This window comes from Pelecanus crispus, chromosome 15 (genome assembly GCF_030463565.1).
Source record: "Pelecanus crispus isolate bPelCri1 chromosome 15, bPelCri1.pri, whole genome shotgun sequence".
Classification (NCBI taxonomy): domain Eukaryota; kingdom Metazoa; phylum Chordata; class Aves; order Pelecaniformes; family Pelecanidae; genus Pelecanus; species Pelecanus crispus.
In genome coordinates this window covers 7,199,873-7,223,861 of record NC_134657.1, presented here as the reverse complement: position 1 = coordinate 7,223,861, position 23,989 = coordinate 7,199,873, and the positions used below count along the sequence as shown (strand labels likewise).

The window sequence follows — 23,989 nt, the reverse complement described above, 5'->3', positions numbered from 1 at the left end:
TAGGAGTTAATTCCTGCAAAGCTTCTAATTCTTTCCTTAGTCCAGAGGGAGCTGCTTCCATCTCCATGGCCTTTCCATTCCTTCTGCATTGGTCTCTGCCCTGTCTTGGAGGTCTGCGTCCATGCTGCTGCCAGGATGACAAGACTCAGTGCATCTGTATGTGTGCCTCTAAGGACCCCAGTAGGATTAAGTTTTTAAAGAGATGCTTTTGTTTAAACTTCATCGTTTGGTTCGTCTCATGCAATTTCTAGTTGCAGAGAGCATTGCGAGGTGCATGCAGATGCTGTTGTCTCTCCCTCCCTGAAAAGATTCCGTGGGTCTAGCTTTGCTCGAGGCCCCAAGCTCAAGGACCCTCGATGAATTTGCCATGACGCTTCCAGCTGCCTGGGGCGCATGGCGGACACGGCCTGTGTTCTTCCTGCATGGTGTCAGCTGGAGATGTTGGCCTGGCACAGGGGATGCGGAGCGCGCTGTCTGGGGAGCGGGGACGGACAGGGCTGTCCGCACCTTTAGCGTGCGGTTCGTTTGGTGGAAGCAGTACGGCAACGTGTGCCGTCCTGACAGGATGGCAGCAGAGGCGTGTGGGAGGCCAGCTGTTTTCTCCCACTTCAGCTCCTCGTGGTGGTACCTGTGACGCTGCTGTATCCTTCTCTTCCAGAGGGTGTGCTCAGCTAGGCTTCTTACCTCAGTCTGCTGCTCAGGGATCTTCCTTGTATTTTTAAATTTGCTGCTTGCTTCTTTTTTCGTGAGAGCTGGTGGCTTCCCTGTGTCCCAACCACCCAAGGCCAGGTGGGAGAAGCTACTAAGATATCCTCCTTGTTTAGTCAGACTCGCTCCATTGCAATGTATTCTGGGCAGCAAAGTCTGTAATTTGGTCATATTGTGTGATCTTTACATCTGGAGAGAATAACCTGTAAATATAGTGCATACACAGAACCACAGATTATTTTCTTTAGTGGACATAGTTTGTCTGGCACTGCAGACTAGCTCCTGTCACTTCTGGTTGGCTTTTGCTGTGAGGATCATGTGTTGATCTATGAAGATCTGACCTGGGATCAAATACGAGGCCCAGCTACTACAAAGGCTGCCTGCTTAGGAGTTGTTGACTTTCCAGTTCAGGATTGCTCTTTTCCATGGGAGAACTCCCACAGTGATTAATGGAATCCTCCTTTTTATCTCTCACCACTCCCTTTGATAAACCCAAGTTCCCCGAGGCTTACATGTTCAAGGTGCCATCTTAAAACAGACTTGACTGCTGAACTTTAGTATCGCTGTCCTAAATTCACACATGTAAAGGGAACGGGGAGGTTAATTCAGTGCTGTGGAAACATCCCCTGCTAACTCTCTGTCAAACCTGTGATTTTTATTGCTGCCAGAGCCAGCCTACTGCAAGAACTGTACTGTCTGGGGCAATAGCTTCATGGATGCTCTAAGTCAGCCTTGCAGACAAGGCAAGCAGGGTCCCAGTTCTGTGAAGACCAGCATCTCATGAGATTTCAGCACCAGAAGCCAGTTTCTTATACAGACAGAAATCGGGAAGGCAATCAATGTTTTCTAGTAAAATTGGACTTTTCTCCTTAACCTGATGAAGCAAGAGCGGTTCTGAATATGTCACTAGTGACTTGGCCAGATGAGCTTCTGTGGCATGTACTGTACAACTGAGTCTAACAAGACCTCGATCTCAGCCCTTTGTACCTTTCAAGCCTGGCTGTTGCCTGCAAGCCAGCAGCCTTGTCCCAGTCAGCACAACGGAGCGATACAGCCTGCGTCCCATTCTGAAGCCCGCTCCCCTGTACGGTTCGCACATGTGCTGTCCCTTCAGAACTGAGCTATGGCTCCCATGTTTTGACTCTTGGGAAGGACTATGCTCCCTCTTGCTGCACTGTGCACTGCTATTTGGGGCTGTTGTACCAAAAAGACGGGAGAAACTGGAAGTTCACACGTTTAGCAGGAATGGTGGACATGTTAAAAAATCCTGATTTAATGAGAGGATGGAAAATGGGTAAAAATTCTCACTGTCAAGATGATTAGTAATACGTGAGCATCCCTACACTCAGCGATGGTAAGATGAGGTACACTCACACCACAGTTCATACCGCCTGTTCGCCGTAAGGGTCAGGAAGGAGCTCTTTTCTCCTCTTCTCCATTGCCAACTGAACTGCTGTGTTATGGGAATTTCTTTCACTTGCAGACAGGTCACTGTTGGCATCACAAGATTGGTCTTGCCACCCTGTGTAGTGAACCCTACGTTGACCCAGTACGGCAGTGAGTCACCAAGGATTTGCAAGCAACGCTGCCCTTTCCTGGATGGAAGTTGGAGTGTCATGGGGTGTTTCAAACCTTGTTTTGCACCTAGCAAACGTTCTGCTTCCACTCAAGCAGTAGAAACCTCAGTTTGGGGATGGAAAAAGAGAGAATAATCTTTGGTCTGGTCTTGCTAACACTTCGAAACACTGAGTGGCAGTAGGAAAGGGACAGTTCTGAAACTAAAGGTAGCTATATATTCTCTACTTACATGAATGCTGCTGACTTGAAAGCCAGAGAGCAAAAGCATCACACGTGCCAGTTTCCAGCATAATTGCTCAAAATCTAGGTCAGCATTTGCAATGTGTCGAGCGTTTGTGCTTCGGAAGGCTATTGACTTGTCAGCACTGGGGGTGTGTTCATAAATCTCTGGCAATATTAACAGTAATCTGTTCACGGTATCTTTGCTCTGAAGGTCTTTGAATGCGGTGCAGTTGTCGTTAGGTGGAGTTCACAGTACAGCTTTCTGAAAACAGCTCCATTTACAGATGGGGAAGCCAAGGCAGGGAGCGATTATGAGTTATTTTTGATGACATGACTGAGTCATTGCCAGAGGTAAGGATACAACCCAGGAGCACTGTCTCCCAGACTGCTGCTCCAAGTCACTAGACAGCACTCTCCCAGCCTAGTTAGACCCACCCTTGGAATATGGTAATCTGAGGCATTAACTCCAGCTGCAGCAAGACTTCTCTACCGAGCTGTAAGCACAGCAGTGATATACATACCGAAGAACCAGATAAACATTTACTTTTTCTTTGTGTGAGAGTGCTGCAGCCAGCAGGGACTGCAGGAACTCCCTCCCCCTCTGCATACAAACAGAAGGCAGGGAGCTTGCCGTGAGGGATAAAAGGGGATAAATAACAAGGGGACAAGGGAGCAAGCTGTGTTTCCCAAGAATCTGAAGAAAGCAAATGAGCCTGCTCAGAAGCTTGCTAAGGGTGGGTGAGAGCAGGCAGCAGCGGTCTCAGGGGCTGATGGAGCAGTATTTTCCCTGATGTCACTTTCTCCGGATCCAGACCGCTGTCAGTAAAGCCAGGAACCTTCACAAGGATAAGGAAGATGGCATTTCAGCCTCCCCGTGCTAAATGCAGAGTTTTGCCACTGATCCACAGAAGGAGAAATGAAGCTTGCACTTTGAGAACTTGCTGCTCTGAAATAGCATTTAAGCATTACTGAAGTCATTGGTCTTCTACCCCACTGAGTTTTAATCTAGTTTGTCCTGCTCTTGCTGTTGACGAAAGAACAATAGACTCCAAGGCCCAAGGGAGTCAACATCAGCTGAACTGGTTCCCCTCTGGAAGGAAAGAGGGACCAGTGAGAGACAACCGAGGACAGTGCTGTTCATGTGCTGTGACTAATTTGTGCTCATCAGACTCAAGACTATGAAGCCAGCTCCTTTCGGCAAACTTAAAGCCAGGCAACAATTGAATAGTAATACATTGGATCTGACTTCCCTCAGTTGTATGCAGGGTTTTCCATTATCCAGGCTGCTCCTTTTTTTTTGTGCTCCCCCCACCATGTGGTGAGCCAGGGGTTCTGAAGAGGATGAATGGAGGTATGGAAGCGCAAGGGCTGAGGATTGGCATGCACAGGATCGGTGGAAATGTGATGGGAAAGTCTGGTTTGATTAGAAATTGTTATGCAACAAAGCTGGAAAGAAGTGGTGGCTGCTGATTTTTAAACGGACGGCCTGAGCCTGACCCACACGTGGGTCGCTGGGGTGAAGGGCTGGTTGGGAGAGGTGAGAGAAGCAGCAAAGGAGAAGCATGTGGCAGCAGCACTTGCTACCCCCGCCATCAGCCAGGGAGCCACTAAAGCCTCAGGTGCAGCTTAATCCCAAACACTCTTTAGCTCTAGGCATCCCACTGTGTGTAACTGGGGGAGGCACTGGTGTTTCTGGTGTGCATGGCAGGGACAGATTAGTGCTGGCTACAGTAAGAGCCACGCTTGGCTGACCGAGCAACAGGCTGGGGATGGGCAGGTTTCCTGTAGATGGAGTGTGTTTCCCAGATATTCTTCCTGGCTCCTGATGGGTTTCACTCCCTGCCATCCTCTTCCCAGTTTTAGGTTGACTCTTCCAACAGGAGTCCAGTTTAAGACTGGGACCAGGACTTGGGGGACTTTGTGCTTATTTGCTTTTGAAACTCCCCAAGATGAGTCCCCTTTTTGTACCTGGAATTTCCCACCTAAGCTATACGTGTGTGAAGCATGTGAGCATATACGGCTCCATTCACGTTTTCAGAGAGCTTTTGGCTTCAGGAATGGCTGGCATTAATGGGAGGGAGTATATGTGCTCATCCAGGGTAGCTCTAGAGTCCCTTCTCAGATCCCTCTGGTAGGTACTCCCGTAGGATTGTGCTTGTTGAGCCTGGTGGAACCAGCACCAACAAAGTGATTAAAAACTCCACTATTTTAACAAGTGATGTGTGTGCCTGAAAAGGCAGTTTGCTGGCACGGCTGCTCTTCTGCCTCATGTGTAAGAACTACAAACTTGCTGCGGCTGTAGCCTTGAGAAGGCATCTCACCTAGACTGTCTTTGCTTTCCCGCCCACGCTCCAGCTGAGGTGGGATGCTGAGCTGGTATTTAATGACGCTCCCCAGTTTCATTACTCCTTAGAACGTGTATCTCCAACACTATTCTGTATACTCTGCTCATTACCCTCGGAAACCTTTGGCTACGCTTAGCTATCTTGTAACCGGTCCCATGCTATTTCCATGAGCAAATGCAAAAAGTCATGCAAATCAAGCTCTCATTTTGAACAGGAAGCCATAGCAATTGCAGGATCTGGTTGTCATGGATATTGTCACCATGGAGCTGTTGCCATGGTGCTGTCTGCTCACATTGACGGAGAGATGCAAAGTATACTTACTCTTTTGAAGAAAGGAGGAGGAACAGTGGATACCAGAGGGCACAGAAGCTTTCAGATAGGTATTTAGGGAGGTTAATAACTACCTTGTTTTCGAGTTTTGCTGACTCTGCTGTCTGTCTGTGTCAGGTCCCTTATTTTTCTCTTTTGTATCTTACCGTAACAAAGGAAGTGAGACTGATGTACTTGCTGTAGGGTCATCCACAGCCGTATTTCACCATGCAATAAAAGCAGCACTTTTCTTTCTTGCAAAAAAAAAAATCCAAAGAGTGACCACTAGTAATCAGTGCTTGGCTTTTACCTCATCTCACTTTAAACCTCCAGAAATACAGTATCTTGCAGAAGACGAGGATATGGAGGTGGAACTTAAAATCCTATCTTCCCCTGCAGGCCCCCTTTCCTTGAAGGAACACACTCACCTTATTTTAATTTCTAGAGAAAGTCTGTGCTCCTTTGGAAGGTAGTTTGGCAGCTGTTAGTGACCTTGTCAGGCTGCTGATGGTTCTGGAGAAGGAGTTGAACGAGAAAGGACTGGTGTCTGTGCCAAACATCCTTGTCTCGTTAGGGGCAGAGCTAATCTCACCAAGGCAAATGCTGGTTTCACTCCATTTCAAATAGAACACAGTCAGATTTAATAACTAATAGTAACTCCACTTTGCACACCTACAGCTTCTGACTCTGAACATTTTGCCACTACTATTTATTAAATCCTCCAAACACTCCTGCAAGAGAGGGAAGGATTCATTTTTCTCAGTCTTTTAATAGCGATAATGGGGCACAGAGACTGGTAAGTCGCCTCCCATGGATGCTGTGGCCGTCAGGAATAGGATCCAGGAGTTATTGCTTCCTGTGCTGAGCTCTGGAAAGTGCACGTTTCAATCTGTCCCGCAGCATTAAACTAAGGGAGACCCTGAACATCACTGTAGTGATGTGCAGTGTAGGGCCCTTAGCAGCCTGATTTGGATTAAACAGAGATCTGAGTGCTCCGGCTGGCTCAATAATATTGTCTTTTATCTGAATGTGCCAGTGGCTCACTTCCAAACGCATTAGGCTTATGAGGCAGTCGTTTTCCTGGCCACAGAAGATGTTTCTGTGGAGGAGTTGTCACTGCAAGGCATGGATTAGCTATTTTCCTGGATTTGACGGTCATTTTTGTTGCTGCTAGCAAAGCGGGTTTTATGCACGCGTGCATGCAGTTATTCCTGGCGCAAGGTGGGTTTCTAGAAATTACCCAGCCCACTCCACATGTTGATCAGGTATAGCACAAGGTGTAAAAGCACTACTTTGGATGTGGCCCTCCTCTTTCATGTACGCCTCGTCCCAGGCAAGAGAGATTTGAAACTGAGCAAGCCCGTGTGCATCCGAGCCAGCAGCTGGGAACAGCTGGGCTGCAGGTGGGGCTCTGTTCGGAGTGCAAGGGGTACAGCTTCTCCTCTCCGACTGGGGGGAGAGTTTTATGCGCAGGAATACAGAGGGCTTGTAAAGGAGCGGTAACACGATGTAGCAGTTAGATCGCATATGTAAGAGTCGCAAATCAGCCCGCGTTAGAATTGGCACCAATGGAGGTAGAGGGAGGGAGGCAGGCTCTCCGGAAGCATTCCAGCTCCTGCTGAACTGAAGGGATGTCTTCACGTTGGCTGCGACGGGAGCTGGCTCGGACCCCGCATGTCCTGCTGATAGCACTGAGAGCAGGATCAGCTCGTGCAGTGCAGACCTGCGCAGCCCCCAAGAGACGTACCTGCATTTGGTGGGCACTTTCGAGAGCAAGAACATCCAAGGTGCTTTTTACATGCTTAGCTGTTAAAATGCAGCTTTTTTGTAGACGGTGAACGAGATAGCCTTTGTATATAAATGTGCCTCAGGAACAAATGAGCCCTTTACTTGACCAATTTAACAACCTGTAATCTGGTGACTGCATGCAGAAAGTAGCCCTGTGTTTTTCTGAAATTTAATACTGAAAAAAAAAAAAATCTTAGTCTTTGTATTCACATGCCTCAGTTTCCCTGCCAGAAAAGTGAGGAAAACCAAATGCACCTCCTGAGGAAAAAGAAGGGCATGTTTAATTAAGTCAGCTTTGTGAGTTGCTTTGGCAGCTGCAAGTATAAGTAGTTGCTATTATAGCAGCTAATAATTTGGAATTACATTTTATGTTCTTTTTGGTTCTCTTCTTCATATAGTTGCCAGAGGTAACCAAGCATTTTTAGGTCATTTTATTACTTTTTAATACCTAGTTTGGTGTTGGATTTCTGCCGTCCTTGCCTTCACGTAGAGCACGTGTGTGTTTGTGTCAAAGGCACTCAGTTAACAAAAAATGTCAAGAAAACCGTGACCACTGTTCCACCATGAAGAAAAAGAAATGTGAAAAATGCAGACAGGCCTCTCTGCGAAATGCCTGTTGATCACTTCATGCCTAAGCTGGCTAGTAATACAATAGCGTTTAATGGTAAGGTTTATTAATCGAATACATGACTGTTCTGTGCTGTAGGCAGCTTGTCACCTGAGGATCCCCCGGAGCTTGCCAAACATGGATTAATCACTGAATACTCACAGTGTCACTGTGAAGCAAATGTTTATCAATTTAGCAGTGGGGAAGTCCAGGCTAAGAGATGACTGATGCGGCAGCTAGTAACAGCTGTGTGAGGCCCGCTCGCTGCTCCAGCCATCACAAACCATCTCTTTTTGTAAGACTATTACTCAGCAGAGTCAGAGGCAAGCGGTGACTGATGATAATCTGACTGGAAGAGGGACCTCCTGGCTGACGTATCGCAGCCAGCGCCCCTCGGTCAGATTGCCATTTCCCCTCTGGTTGTGTCTGTCCTCCTCTCCCAGCTCTGTCCTTCTAAGTGCACCCCAAGCACGGCTCATAACATGCGGTTCCGGGCACCCACACAATTACACTCAGCCTCAGCTTGCAGCGGTGCCGGCGACTTGATTGCTGCACCAGTTTGCCAGTGGGACTTTCTTGCTTTGATCACGTTTTGGATGCGGGCGATTATTCTCTTGGTGCTTGGCTGGGACCATCTAATGAACGTTTGTAGAACCAGGTCACAAGAGGAGAAAGGCAGATGGGTTCTTGCCACAGACCCTGTTCTCTGATAGCACTATAGCTTATTATTCCTGGCCCCATGGGATATAAAAATGCTTCTGGGAAGATTTTGGTCACACACGGATCATGCTTCTGAAGGCTTCTTTAAAGGACAAAGAAAAATTCAAAAGGCAGAACCCTCTGGACTGTGGGGAATTGTTGATTTCTCTGAGCAAGGAAACTCGAGTCTCATCTCTAGTTGGAAGGGCTCCGCTTCGCACTGAACGACTAGCAGATGAGGTCGTGGATTGTTTTCTCTCCCCTCATGACGGAAATAGCCCAAGGCCTGGAAAAGCATTAGCAGGAAGAGCACAACATCAGGAAACATGAAGGGCACCCAGCCAGGACATGACTACTCAGCTTTTGGCTGCCCAGCAATTGGGACATTGCTTTTTTGGGTGAAGGGAGTCAATTCCCTCTTGTCGGAATCACTTGGTTTCCTCACCAGACGCCTCCAGCTGGGTGGGCGTGTGAGCCCGAAGTGCCGAGCATCCCTGTGCGCTTGCTACAGCTGCTGCCCGTGCCTGGGGTGTTCTCTTTGTGGCAGAAGTCACAAGCGCTGTGGACACGGCAAGCATGTAGGTTCCGTAGGGACGATATGTGCCACTCGCCATGCCTGTTCGTCTCACTTCTGTATTCCTTCAGGATGGAGCAGTGGAGCTCAGCAGTGCTGAGGTGGCATTACTCATCCCTGTGGAGTTATTCCAGGTTCTCAGCTTGCTTGTGTAACTGAAAAGGTTTTGCCTTTTATCTGTTACAGTGGAACAGTGGGAGGATTTAAATTTGGGAATGAAATTGGCAGAGAATTTAGCCCAGTGCTTATGTTCTGCAGTAAGCAGTTCCACTGAAACCTGTTATTTCTCTAGGGAAGCATGATCAGTGGACTCTGGAACTGCATCAGCGAGCAGGATAAGGATGTGTTTGAACCCCCAAAGCCCAGGGATGGACGTAGGCATGTTGTACCCTTGAAGGATGGGAAATCACATGTTAAAGAATCTGGTATAATCTCTTTCCCCAAGCTTTCCAGCTCTTTGGAGCAGATGTGCTGGGCCTGTCGTGGCTGTATGCAGCAGGGCCTGTCAAGAAGGGTCTCAGCGAGCAGCACTTCAGCTCATTACCAGCTTGTTCGCAGTGTACTGGGATAGCGCAGGTCATAACGAAGTTTGCTGGCATTCATGCACATCCTTCTGGGGAGGGACAGCGGTGAGTTTGTGAGCAAGGGAGTCGGCACCTATTACTTCCAGATGTTGCTCCCTGGTTTCTCCCTTGACATGGCAGGCCCTGCACTGACACCATTTGGTCAGGGAGGAGAAGGTGGGGAAGAGCAGGGAACTTGAACTGCTTCTGGTTTTGCACGCCGCTGCTCTGCTCCAACCTTCTCCCAGTCCTTAGAGAACTTACATGGCTTTCTAAGAAGCAAAGGGCCAGAGCTGCAGAAAGAAAAATTCCTGGCCAACAAGACCAGGTGTATGGGAAAAGACAGGACAGGGTAGGAGTTAGGCACTTGATTGAAGACTGAGGTCTTTTTGTCTTCCACTTACAGCTTATCCAAGATGGATGCATGGCTGCACCACCCCTAAACACATCTCAGCCTCATAATTCATCTCTCCAAGGACTTAATTCAGATATAAAAGCACCATGTAACTGGAAAGGATGGATAAATGTTCATCCTTGTTTCCTGTAATGAAGCTGGAACTCCATTACAGTCCTGGAACTGAATAGGTCCCTGAGATCACTGTCCTTGAAATCAAACACTTGGAACCTTTTATATCAAGTCTGTACACCAAATATAAAGTTTCATGCTCTCCTAGCCATAGTCAGTTGTATTCATACCTTATTGGATACCAGACCCAAAATGTCTTCCTCCTCCACACAGAGTCCAAATATATCAACTCCTTTTCTTAGGGTATGATAAAAATGGGAACTAAATTATAGATGCTCTCTGCAACTCCTGGCAGGAAATAAGCTGCTAAGACTGTCTTGCTACACTAGCCTCTAGCTGATGCCTGCACATTAAACAATGGCTGCTGTTGCTTTCCTGAAAAGAAAAGCAACCCCAGAAATCCCAGCTCTCTTTTTTTTAGCTGGATGTTATGTCCAGCTATCAGAAGCATGAAGAAACCAAGTGGAAAAATTGAATCTGGCAGTAAGAGTGCGATGCATGAAGGCACACGACTTCCAAACCCAGAGAACAAAAATAGCTGCAAGAGAAAAAATTTGCCTCAAAGAGGCTCTTTAATTATTCTATTTCTTTCAAAAGCTTTGCCCCCAGCGCAGGCGGGCTGCCATTCGTATAGGGCAGCCATATGTGTTGCAGTAAAGCTTGAGCACTGCATTAGTAGAGAGAAGGAAGCTGCTTTTCTGGCTGTGTTTTCAAAGAGCTGGTAGCAGATCGATTGTGGCCAGAGCCCTGGGCACAGGGGAGTCTGTACTTCCATAATGAGTCACCAGCATTTCATTTTCATCCAATTGATGGGAGGGTGAAGGAGCTTAGATTCTAGAGGCTGCTCCCAGAGGGCTGCTCAAGGAGGAGGTTGGAAGAAGTGTTGGAGGGAAGCAAAGAAAGGACTGCCCAGCACTTCTTCAGTCTGCTGGAGAAGGTCCCTGGGCTGTTGTTGCTATGGCACAGAGGACTGAAATCTTCAGGGTGGTGCTTTCTGCCGCTGCTGCAGAAAGGCAAAGTCATTTAGCTGTGCTGACACCACAGTAACCAGCAGCCCAGTGAATCTGTGTTTCAGGACACTGACAGAACGCCCAGTCTTCTAGAAGCCACCCATTCCCTTCTGTGCTGTCTAAGTCTTTACATCTTTCTCCAACACTTGCAAGTTGACACTTTTGAAGCTTATGAGGATCACTGAGAATATTGCAAAGCTTTGAAATACTCGTGTGGGTGTTGTTTGTGCTGAAGATGGCCATACTGACATCTGAGTTTTCTCTAATTAGGGAACAGATATCTTACTCTGGAATTAAGTCAATAGCAATGGTATGAAACCTTCCTGTTGGCTGAGATGCTGTTCAAAGGAACACTGCGGCAGGACTGAAAAGGAAAGAAATTCCTGAGCACTAATAACCAATCAAGTGTAATTTGCAAGCCAATGAAAAGACCGCTGTTAAATACACCTGCTAAAATAACTTTTTCTGAACTGTCAAAGGAGCTTCACAGTTAAGATCTGTTTCTTTAATTTTTCATTGGGCAAGTCCCTTGCTGCCCGGTGGCATGGGTACTGGTTCTGCACCGCACAATCAGGAAGAAGAAGAGAGGGATGCCAGGTCAGGTGAGCACTGCAACACAGTAATAGATCATGATGTTTCTGTTGCGCTGAAGTGGAGGCCCTCATTCTCTAATGGCATCAATCTGTTGTCTGACCCTTCTGTTAGAGCTTGCAATGTCCCTTTTGGTTGTGTGGCTCGGGTGAGCAGACAGGAACACAGAAGGTGCAATGGATCTTTCTCTGCTAGGTGCTTGGCTAGTAGGACCTAAGCCACCGTCTATCAGCAGCATTGCAGCTTCACATTATAGGAGCCCCTGAGTCAGGCCAGAGCTTGGAAAGACAGTGGTGGCAATGCTGTGGGCTGGACATGGATCTGCGTTAGTAATTTTCCATAATGTCTTTATTGCATTTCCTTCTTTTCTGAGTGCCTGTGGCGGGACAGAAGGGTATTTGTAGAAAGCAAAAGCTGGCATTACTGTGTCATCCCAAGGCAGAGCCTGTTCTTAAAAAACAAAAGTGCAAAAAGAGAAATAGATGCACTATACTTGCTGTTTCTGCTGTTACCACAGAAAATCATACTTGCTTGTAATCTGCAGCGGCCGGTTACCTCGCTTTGAATAAGGGAAACTGAGAGCCCTGCAACTGCAGCAAAGTCAGGCCTTGGGACTCCTTGCTGGGAGTTGTTTCAATGAATTCCTACACAAATAGAGCCTACACACAAAGACTTGCTCCCACCATGGTGGGTAGCCTCTAGCAGTTTTGAGGAACTGCTGATGAAAAAGGCCATTTTGAACGTGCATATTTTCTTGCTGTCTTGCCTGCTCTGTCCTGGTTTCTTGCTAGCTTCCTTAGAGACAGAGGAGAAGGCCAGGGATCAAGTACACTCCTGAGCAGCCATGCTGTATTCCTGCAACTTCAGAGAGCCCAGGGCTTGCTCCGGTCAGAAGCAGAGTGCTCAGCTGCCTCCCGTTTTGCTTGCTCGGGGTGACTCTACATGGAAGGTGTCTGTGAAATCTGTGTCTGAAGGTCTGGCCTCACCATCTTTTACATTGGGTGTCATGGCAGGGAAAGGGCTGTCTAGTTATCAAGGGCCTAGGAAGAGAGGAGAGATGTGTGGGGCGAGGGAAGGTGTAACAAATATGCTTTATTTAACGTGCTCAGCAGGTAGCAAACTTTTTGTAAGTACCTATTTCTCCTTGCATGGCCGGAAGTAGAGGAGCCAATTGTAGGCAGTAGTTGTATTTTCTTGCATCTGGTATTTCTGAATGAAAGCAGATTCCAGGCTGTCTTCTATGATATATAATGGTGATTAATAACCTAGCCTGTTTCCTCTGGATTTGATGTTTGGCTTATGTTACGATGTAGGGAGTATTGTTTGCTGAGATGACATCAAGAGCTCTTGGATGAAGGGAGTAGAGACACATCCTTTCCTCACACAGCATTGGCAGGGTTTCTGTGCTTCTCGCTGCTCACAGAGCTGAAGAACATCACAGCTCATTTAGGAGCAGCAGACCTACCCCTTTTTCTACTTCAGACTCACTTGTTAAAAGAAACCAGATGAGGAGAGGGCAGCAGTGGAGTCACAAGTGGCCTGTAAATGGCCAGCATCCCCCTTCTGCCCTCCCTGGCTGGGAGCAGCATGGTCAAACCACAGCCTAGGAGGAATTTTTAACGGAAAGGAACATTGATGGAGGAGACACTCCTCTGCTTGTAAGTAATATCATCTGGGAACAAGAGAGCAGTGGAAGGGGAGGACAGTAGTCTCTGAAGGAGAGTTGCAGCTGTTAGATCGCAGTTCTTGCATATGCAGCCAGTTTAGATTCAACGAGACGGTTATTAGACCCGCGGTCTTTGTGGCCACTCGGATTCAGGGCTTTGTTTAACTCCCTTGGAGCAGCGATGGGCTGTTTAGAACTGGGTCCCCAACCAGCAATACCGGACAGCATCTGCAAGGTGGGGATGGGGCCAGCGCATGGAGGCTTCTGCGCTGAGCCAGCTTTGCCTGGGGCTGAGGCAGCACCCCTCAGCACATGAGGAACCAGGTGACAACCAGCAATGCATTAGGTTGTGTGCCTGGGAACTCCCAGTGAGCACCTCCAGGCAATTAAGAATTTCTTGCAAGTGTTTTTTGAGGGTTTAGTGCCGCTACGAGGAGGATATGTCAAATGGTCGAGGCATCCAGTGCTCCTGGTCTGTGAGTATCTGTGTGGATGTCAGTAAAAACATCTGAAGTCTTAAGGCAGCAGAAAGGAAGTTGCTCTCACGAGTCAGCAAGTCATGAGCCAAGAAAGGATTAACCTTTTTATACTGATGTTTTAACAGAGGCCCCAGGATGCAGAGGGCACTGCTGTGCTAAGTGGTGTGCAGTCCTGAGAAGAGATAATCCCTGCCCAGAGACCTTGTACTCCTGGGCGCTCCTTTTCCAAAGCAAATTCGTTGTTTCTAAGTGTTTCCTCACATGCTACTGGGAAAAGGCAGCCAAAAGGGACTGGAGATTTCCAAACTGCCTAGGACTTGGAAAAACAACTCCTTACAGGGAATTCTCTTTAAAAAGACGCTAGGGAGAGAGGAGTCTTAATTCTCAATGCAAATCTTAATCTGAACTGAGATGTAAAAGCTACTTTATTGAACATTGTCAAGGACAAAGTGATCAGGCGGCCCAACAGGAGAAAAGTTGATTTCCATTGCCTCCAGCAAAGTTAACAGGCAAGATTGAGGGTCTGCTAATCTGTCACTCTCCATCACTGACTCTTCATGGACGGCCAATGTATTATTTAGCCTTTCCAGCCTTCCAGTTTGCAGGGTGGGGTGTCAATGTCTCATAGCTCTCCTACCGAGTCCAACTTGTTGAGATTCAATGGTGTCAGAAGGGGCTTTGCTCTGCTCCACCTTGTAATCAATTACGTGCCACCTTCTTGAAGTACAGACACGTGGAAAGGCCAGGCATAGCGTACAGGGAGGGGAGTTCCCACGGTCATTTGACATTACCTGGCCTTCCTTGTCATTAATCAGAGCGCACCACACGGGATGGCCCCGTCAGCCGGCTGCTCACAGCCCACATGAGGCTTTGGAGGGAGTGCATGGGTAGAAAAGCTGCTCTCTCCTGCAGTGCTTGTCTGAAGCTGCTGAAGATCTCCTGGATGCTAGGGACAGACCTGACAACGTTTCTGTTTTACTCCAGTACTGTGTGAGGACAGACTCTCTTCTCTTTGCTCCACCTGGATTACACAGGACTGTAGCAAATGTTGGCTGTCTCACAGCTTACAGATGGGGACTGCACACACCTACGTAAGGTATTATACGTATTTCCCATTGAAGAATGCTTAGAATAGATGTTACTGAGGGTGCTGTGCTACTTTGGTTATGTGTAGTCTTTGTAAGGTACATACAAGTACCGTGCTGCTGGCCCGAACCCTTCCTCAGCTTGGCAGACGTTTAGATTTAGACCCCAGCTTTGTGACTTCTTGGACTTTCTTCTTAAATTTATCCTTCCTTCTCTTAGAAGCATGTCCCTTAGTGAAGACAGTCACCGTCTTCATCATTCACTACTTCACTGAAGACACCAAGAGCCTCAGAGGCACAGAGTTACTACATTCTCTGATGGTTTCTTCAGGACTTTTGCTCTTCCCCTTGGTTTGTGGGTGTCCTTTTGCTGAGATAGCAGTATAGATTCATGTGGCTCTAAGTCACATTCTTCCCTACTGTTCTTTCAGCTGGCACATGTTCAGTGCTGGATTTTTTAAAGCCCCTGAGTGTAATATTTCAGGAACCAACCTTTTAAATTACAAGCCCACAAACTTAAGAAGCTCCTTGCAGTGAAATTTGGATTGCATATCCTTGGTGCATAAGGGTGGCATGAGGCTTACCACATTTGCAGGTGTGTGGTTAAAGAAACAACTGTCCAAGTATAGACATCGTATAGCAGTGAGCAGCTCTGCAAGGGAACGCTCTCAGGTTTACAGTGCTTACTGATGGACTCTGACCTCAAAAAAAGTCATTTCATACCACATGCCTCAGTCTGGGAATGCCTCTTGCAAATGGCTGATGTCATGTTAATATTTCACTTTGTGAGGGAGGCCTGATGACCTTTGCAGCTGGATTCTACTAGCCTCTTACTGTCACATCTGCCCGGTGACGTGGAAAGAAAACAGGTCTCATAATCATGGAGCAGATTTATCCATATGCAGGCAAAGCCCCACGTGTGTGAAAGGGACTTATGGTGTCCGGCGACAAAAGGACCAAGATGTGTTTCTGCTTGAGTGTTGGTTCCTAAGGTTCAAAGGACATAATTCACCATGTGGCTGCACTTCAGGCACATTTATAGGCCAGAAAATGGGTTTTGGTGGTACTGAAGCAAGCAATTTGTGCCTGATGTGAATGGACGGCTAAGGTGTAACAGTGGTTATTTTTGTGTCACTTAGCATTACGACCAATTAACAACATTGCCTGCAGAATCAGAACAAGGCCACTAAGTGAGTTTGCTGTGTACGACTACCACAGCACACCTGAATTTCTCCAGTGCACTGACAGAAAACAGCATAGTCTCTATCTCTTTTCCCAGCCCTGTGGAACTTATTGCTGATGAGGTGTGATGGGCTTAAGCTGCGCCAGGGGAGGTTTAGGTTGGAAATTAGGAAAAATTTCTTTACGGAAAGGGTGGTCAAGAATTGGAACAGGCTGCCCAGAGAGGTGGTGGAGTCACCATCCCTGGAAGCGTTTAAAAAACGGGTAGATGTGGCACTTCGGGACATGGTTTAGTCTGGTCTACCCTTGATTGGCTTAGAGTAGACTTGGTAGTGTGGGTTAATGGTTGGACTGGATGATCTTAAAAGGCTTTTCCAACCTAAACGATTCTATGATTCTATGATTCTCCTGAGTAACTAGGTCCTGAGCTTACATAGCAGCAGGAAGCTCCAAAGTGTGAAGTGTGAATCCCTCCTCCTGTCCACCTCCAGCACACATACCGTAGTCTCTCTGGTCTTTACTCATCTGGGACTTTCTGGCTTCTTTCCCAATCATCATAAGCAATCGATTTAATTATTTCTTTTTGCTGTTGTCATTGCAGGGCAACCATTGATGAAGTGGAAACAGATGTGGTGGAGATAGAGGCAAAGCTTGACAAGGTAAGATGGGGCAGCTTAGCGCATTGGTTTGAAGAGGGACTGATGAGTTCCTACTTAGGAATATGGCCCCACCAGTCTGCTCTAAAAAGTGAGCCCATCTCAGGCTGTCAGAAAACTAATGTGTAGTACACTGGGCTTGTCAACAGGACCATGTCTCCCTCTACTGACAGGTACCTGTCAGGGCTCCTTTGCGACTGCCAAAGGAGTTAGGACAAAAGGTCCAGACTTGGGCTCCTCATGCTGAATGATGGCCTTCTTCTTCTGGTCCTGGATCTCAGGGGACTGACACTGCTTCTCCTGCCGTGGCAAGTTATTTCAGTGCTGTCTGCTTCCCCTCTCCACCGTCTATTAACCTGTGAGGTGCAGGAGCCGTTACCTGTCCGCACAGCGCAGGCACCGCTGTGTCAGCTCAGGGATGTAAGGAGACGCTTGCAGGTAAACAAGGGGCCAGATTCAGACTGATGCTGGTGGTTGCTGTCTGATGTTCAGCCAGGCTATGTGCCACTGCTGTAATCTGACACTGGAAATACCCTCTCAGGGACCAGTTTGGCCATTTTGCGTTTATGCTGGTGATTCTTTACATCCAACTGGTAGTTTGGATCTAAGTCAGAGGCTTTATGATGGAAGGCGGCTTTTCCACCCGCACTCCTCCTGATGTCTGAGACATCAGCCAAGTTGTTTCTAAATGAGAACAGGGAGAAATGAAGAAGAGGAGGCTGAAGAGCTGTTGGCTTTTTATCTGTGAGATTTCCCAAAGCTATCAAGGGATAAAACTCCTGTGTCTGATGGAGAAATGGGCTTTGTTGAAGTCACAAGCCCTAGGCAAAGCTGTGTCCTATAAAACCTATTCACTACTCAAGCTGCTTGGAATGGTTATCTGTACAAGCTAACTAGTCTCACTGGTGAAAGCTGCAAAAGGATTTAGGTTATCTCTTTTCCTCTGTGGAAGAGGGTAAGGCTTTAAAGACAAAGCACGGGGCAAAACTTGCTCTGATTCTGGCACTACAGCTGTCAGTGCTCCCTGTAGTTGGACGACTTGGTGTGCCAGGAACAGTCTCGGAGCGAGGAGGGCGGGCTGGAAGTCCAAGAGCTGTTCAGGACTCTTAGCTTTTTATTGTTCAGTGTTTTGTTGCAAATTGATTTGAGCTCCTTTGGGTGAGGACTGCATTAAAACAATAGTCTCATGCAATTTTGGTCTTTCCCTGACAGCAGTTGTGGGGTGATATTCTGCTAGTGCAAAGCGGGTGGACGTGTCATTCTGTTGGCGTGCATCATTTCCCCTGTCTGCTGCGGAGATGACCAGTCATGCAAAGTGTTGGCTCAGTCACTGTCAGCAACAGGCTTATCAGGTCTGAGTCCAGGGCAAGTGAGGCCGGAGTTTGCATCTGAAGAGCCACTGAAGTTCAAATTAGTTTCTCTGAGGGTAACTTTGGACAAGATTCAATCACCCCCATTCCTAACAAATCAGCCTTGGATGGCCCAGCTCCTCTCCTGTGTACCAGCTGGGTGGATGCCCAGGGCAGCCTTTCTAGGGCTTGGTGTAAATGTTGTTCAGTGTACCCAAACTGCTGGCATGACTAGTTCTTCAAGAGCAGCAAGTTGGCAAGGACTGACTCTGTTTCTCTGCCTTTTACTGTGCACTTAGTTTATACATGATTAGCCTTTTAACACCTGTTTAAAATGAAGGTAAAGGGCAGTGTAAATGATTAATCCAAGGGAACACCAGAGATTTCGGCTGTTTCAAAGAGATTTCCTTCATTCCGTCCTGTGCTCCATCTGCAAAGCCGTCATTGCTCCCCTTGGGAGTGTGCTTGTGCCGATGGCCTTCAGCTACTAGCAACACAGCCTTGGCCACAAGAGTTTGCACAGAGGTATGCTAGAAACCGCCACGTTGCAGAATAGGCTGGATTTCCTTTCCAGAGGATCTGTCCAAACCCCTAGTGTACGTCTGGGCTCCAGATGTGACAGGAATTGCATCTGTTTGCTTTTCTTCTCTGGGCTTGCATGGGATAGTACAAGTCTGCTAGCATCCAATGCTGTTCTGTCAAATTGCGTGGACAGGAGAGTAACAGATGTGAGTGTGAAAGAGTGAAGTCTGTATATGCTATATAGTATATATATGTATATATACAGATATACCATGTATGACTATATATATATTTATACACTCAGATATACTCAGATATATTTTTACAGAACTGCAGACAGAGGCAAGCAAGCTTGTTCTGCAACGCACACATATAGATTAGGCCCCAAAGCCTTGTGGCTGCATAAGTAGAACAAGCAGCAAGCCCAAACCCAGCACACCATGCTTCAGTGGGGCTTTGGCATCAAACCAAACTTGAGAGCTACTCATTCCCAGCCTGTAGGTGAGGCTGGTTGACAGGGATAGGTTTTAAAAGCCATTTTTCGTTAGTAAGATTAATATCCCTAAAAGGCTCCTGGATTTTGAGAATGGAAAACTTCAATTCCAAGTGTTGTTCATTATCAGCAGCTAAAGTTTTTCAGTTAGTTAAAAAGCCCAGAACAGTGATGATTTAAAAAAAAACAAAAACCAACCAACCAACCAAAAATTTAAGAACTTGTGCTTAGTGGCCAGCCATTACGGTTGCAAATCTCTTGGGCCTTTGGTTTATGGATTTATCTTAAGGTTGTTTACCGTAACCTTTTACAAGGAGCTTTGGCTGCAAGGAGATAGGCTACTGGCCAGGAATTCTGGCTCAGCTAATGCTCCAGTCTTTACAGCCAGTTCCAGGCATGCTAAGGCAGTTTGCTGTGGCTAGGAAGTCTGGGAATGTTCCCTGCAGCTGTTAAATTATCAAAAGTTAAGAAAGGCTGTCTGGAGATGTATGCCTGTGCTGCAGTAAACTAATTCCAAGTGAGGAAACCACCCCATTTTGCTGCAAGTTCCAGGTAACTTCACTATAACAAGGCTGGTGATGAGAATTGGAGCATGTGTAGCTTGCTTAAAGTTGTTAACGTTTCTCTGAACAAAACTCCTTCCAGGTCCATCAGTACTAAGTCACAGGCAGTCCAGAGATAGATGCTGTAATCCCTCACAGTTCACCAGCAAAGTTTCCTGGGGCTGCAGAATTGTGGGAATTCATGTTATCTACAACCTTGATGATTTAACCTGCATGTGAGGGAACATAGATTTTCACTGGCTGCACACAGCAGACATGGCTTACGCAGTCCTGGTCAGTTGGTTTAAGGAAAACATGATACAAAAACGTGAGGCTGCTGAACGCTGGCTCCCCTTTATTCCAAGGTAACAGCAAGACAAGTCTCCGTAAGGGTACAGAACAGCCAGCTGGGCTCAGAGACTTGACAATCCCAACGAGCAGCATATTCCCAGCAGGGAGATTCTAGACAGCTTATCGCTCCCACCCAGCAGCAAGGAGTCTTACCTCTCCCCAGTCAATCTGTGTGATCGGGTTCCTTTCATTGCAGTCCTGATGCCTCAGGATAGAATGAACAGTAGAAACCCACTGGAAAAAATAAGCTGCTCTGATTCATCTGTCCTCAGGGGATAGCCTGGAACTGTTATTCCTAAGTGACAAGTGAAATGCTGACAGCGTGACATACCCTGAGAAGTGCGATTTGCATCCCCGTTTCTGCCACGTGCAGTACGGGCTGCTGGTGTAGCCACAGCAGGAACATGAGTGGTGTCCTGTTCTAAAGGGCTGCGGTGTTGGTGCAGATGAAAACCAGCCTGGCTGCAATTCAGTTTGATGTGATCAGCTGCCTCTCTGCTCACACCTCTCTCCTTGTGCAGCTGGTAAAGCTATGCAGTGGGATGATTGAAGCAGGCAAAGCCTACATCACCACGAACAAGCACTTTGTCAGCGGAGTCCGGGACTTGTCGCAGCAGTGCAAGAAGGATGAAATGATTTCGGTAAGTATGTCCAAGACCCTTATACTGTTCCAGTAGCCATATAGTATGAGATTTTATTTTTGGAGGAATGTAGAGACCATCTGATAATGCAATGCTGAACAATCAGAGTGAGATTCATTGCTTGCAGGGAGAACTGTGTTTTTAGGAAGCCACAGTGCTGGCAAGGTTGTTGGCATCTAGGTCAGTAAGCACCATGTATTTAGGAAATGCAGGTAACTGGCCTACACAAGCAACAACTGACACGCTGATTTCAGGACTAGACTGGCAAGGACAGGGAGCCTATGACTTCAATGTCAGACATTTTTGAAATGCCTTCTTGTCAAATGACAGGGTGGCTTTTCTGTGGCTTAATGAGAGTCTCTCTCAGCCATTGAACCCCTGGGAATGAAGGGCAGCTGCTTCTATTCACTGCCAGTTCTCTTTACCTTTTTTTGCAGGAGTGCCTCGACAAATTTGGAGACAGTCTGCAGGAAATGATTAACTATCACATGGTAAGATGACACTTCTTCTTGTCTTTTTGTGTGCTGATGGCAACCTCTTTCTCAAGGCGCTGATTAATGGTCTGCGTTTGGCTTACTTGACACTGCACAAAGGTGGGATCCATGAAAAGATTGTCTTCCAGGTCCCAGTCCCTGCACATTGCGTAGCCAAGAGAGCAGCAAAGGGCTGAGAATTATTGTTGCCTCTTGCAACAATATTGAATTGGATGAGCTGTGAGTCTGTGTACTCACAATGATCAGTCCTGATGCATCATGTACGCCGGGAAATGGGATTTCCACAGGCTTGCAGAGGAGGTGCCACTTGGGGAAAGGGTATGTGCTGTTGCATGGGTGCCTTTTGGCTCATTTCAGATCAGAGATGTACAACGAATGTGTAGAAGGGTCCCTTTGTCAAAGGAAGAGGAGAGCTCACAAAGGTCCCGCACTTGTTCTTCTTTTTGGATAGCACAGGATTTTGTAGTGAGGACGGTCAGGGTCCTGAGGAGCTCTGACAACTCAGGACTCTGACTGTTAACAGCTTCCATGTATAACCATGTTGCTGCAGATTTGGAATACACTCTGAAGCTTGGCATTCAAATTTGTGACATTAGGACACCGACAAGGCTGTGAATGGGTCAAACTGAAAGGACTGCGTTGTTCAGTTGATGCTGGAAGCAGGCTCAGTGAGTTGTGTGCAGCTTGGTGTTTAAGGATAACACAGGACATACTAGTGCTACACTGAGATGAAAGGATGGAAATGCCCAGGCAATTCCTGTTCTCCTGAGCTGACTGTATCTCACTAACAGAGCCCAAGGAATCAGAATCTGCCCTTACTCCATCCCAAACATCCAGCCATGGCATCTGTAAACCTCGTAGAAGAGAAAGGTGCGTCATGCTTGGTGGCTCCATGCCAGACCTGCAATTTTAAGTCTGTAACTCAGTAGGAGCTTAAAGCACAAGTGCTTTAGAGCGAAAGAAGCTTCAGGGTGTCAGCACTGGACTGACCCACTTTTGTACCACGATGCCCTGTCAGAGTACATTAGGCACAATGCTTGCTTTGGGATGCAAGTTAACCACGTGCAGCTGGAGAAGAAGCTGCATCAAGTCCATTTAATTATTTCACGAAGCAGGTGGGAAGACTGTTTCCTAGTAAAAAATGACAGGGGAGAGAGGTACTGCACACGCAGCTCTCCTAGGACTGTTAGTATTTGGGAACAGTCAAACAGCTGTACAGCAATGTTGTTGGTGGGGAGGGAGTGAATAAACTAGTGTGAGCATCAGAGAAAAGGTGTGTTTGTGTCAAAGCAGAGAAAGTCAAGCCCTGATTTTCTGATGCTGTTCAAATTCCCTCTGAAAACGTAAGGCCTTTTTGCGAAGGAGCGTTATGAACCCCTGAGGAGCTGCCCCTTCATTCCCGGGGATCACATCACAGCTGCACTGGTAGGGGCTGGGCTGAGGAGTGCATGCAGCCCAGCCCTGAGGAAGCAGTCCCAGGCAGAAACCTCTGGATGCAGAATGCTGTCTGCAAGCTCCGCTTACGCCAGCTGTTCAGCTTCCCCTGGATCCCTGGTCTCTGCCAAAAGTGGCACTTCTGGGATGGCTCTTCCCTCAGCCAACTAATAAGCAGAAGGACCCTTCCCAGAGCCGTCAAATCCCCAGCCGATGTGGTATAACCCTTCCCATGCACCCCACCCTGGTCAGCAGGGGTGGGCTCCCCACTATGTGTGACTCAGGGGATGTAAAAGGCAGTATTTCCCTACCACCAGCTGCACGCACAAGGGGAAATATGCTTAAATCCTCCCTCCTCCTTGCCTTTGGAGAGCACCCTCCTCCCTTGGTGCACAGCAGTGTGAGTCCATCTCCAGGAAATGGCTTTGGAATGACTGCTGCATCCTGAGCCCTCTCTGATGGCTGTTCAATTAGCTGAGTTATTTTTAGTGCCTTCTGTGGTCTCCTTTGTGCCTGTGCGTGTGTGTAGATGTGTATCTTGGCTCATCCGTGTCGGAGTATCTCAGCTATGAAACTGTTGTCAGTGCTTACTCTAGGAATGTGGCCAGGACAGTATGTACAACTGGAACAAGTTAAAAAGAAGGGAATATATCCCAAAAAAATCAGTTGGAAAAGCTTGTTCTATAATTTTATTGCTAGAGCTTGGGGCCTGGAGATGTCTTGATTCTAGTTCAGCAAAATCCAAGCATAAAACCCGCTTGAATGTAGAAGATGAGCAAACTGAGCTCCAGAGCGTTCCCACCTTTCTTTTAATGCACAAGGAGGAAAAACATCAAAGCAGCCTTAGAGGACAGATGCCAAAAGAGAGAGCTGAGTTCAGAAGAGCTGGATCAGTGTCCTCTACCTTTTTTTGTGTTCTTAGCCACATGCATTTGGGCTAATGCCTTACTCATGTCAAAGCATGCATAGAAGTTAGAAACCTCAATACCTTTATGGATCTGGACTATTGTACATTTATGTCTCAGCTTCCATATCTGCAAAAGGCATTTTGAGTGCTTTCCTGTCTCTGAGGGGCTACTGGGAGGACACACAGACTAACAGAAGCTCTGCTAATTTGTGTGCCAGGTAAATACCAGGATTGTCAGAAAGATGAATCAACACCTCAGGTAATGGAATTTTTGCCCAAACTGTAGAAAGGGATGAAATCAAGGAAGGGTAGACAGGTGGAGAGAAAAGAAAACGGGTTTAATACTGAGATTAAAGATGCTGGGATTCAAATTCTGTTCAGCCACACAGATTTCTAGGAGATTGCACTGATATAACTGGAACTAGTGTTGGGCCCCTGTCTGACAATGAAATTTGGGTAAGACCTTCTGTGAGACAGCAGCACTGCTCCAGGAACAATGTCTGCGGAGGGTTTCAACCACAGTCCACAGGCTGCTTAGCAAACAGCTCAGGGAGCAATTCTGCGTTGTCCCTTCCCCATTCGGATCTGTGCTTCTTGCTTTGGCTTGGTGAGAGAAAGCAAACCACCAAATCACAAAGTCGTTTGACCCTTGCAGAACCAAGTGCCAG

The 23,989-nt window shown here is 47.2% G+C and overlaps 1 protein-coding gene across 1 annotated transcript in view; it reads left to right on the top strand.

Moving 5' to 3' along the window:
- The first annotated feature begins 5,941 nt into the window (after positions 1 to 5,941).
- The window catches only part of ACAP3 (ArfGAP with coiled-coil, ankyrin repeat and PH domains 3), a 65,078-nt gene continuing 47,030 nt past the window's right edge, over positions 5,942 to 23,989 (top strand). Inside the window, exons 1-8 of the mRNA XM_075721734.1 lie at positions 5,942 to 5,958; positions 6,428 to 6,565; positions 6,792 to 6,949; positions 7,349 to 7,357; positions 9,276 to 9,459; positions 16,534 to 16,591; positions 20,367 to 20,486; positions 20,924 to 20,977. Coding sequence (XP_075577849.1) covers positions 5,942 to 5,958; positions 6,428 to 6,565; positions 6,792 to 6,949; positions 7,349 to 7,357; positions 9,276 to 9,459; positions 16,534 to 16,591; positions 20,367 to 20,486; positions 20,924 to 20,977 — 738 coding nt within the window. The remainder of the gene's footprint in view (positions 5,959 to 6,427; positions 6,566 to 6,791; positions 6,950 to 7,348; positions 7,358 to 9,275; positions 9,460 to 16,533; positions 16,592 to 20,366; positions 20,487 to 20,923; positions 20,978 to 23,989) is intronic.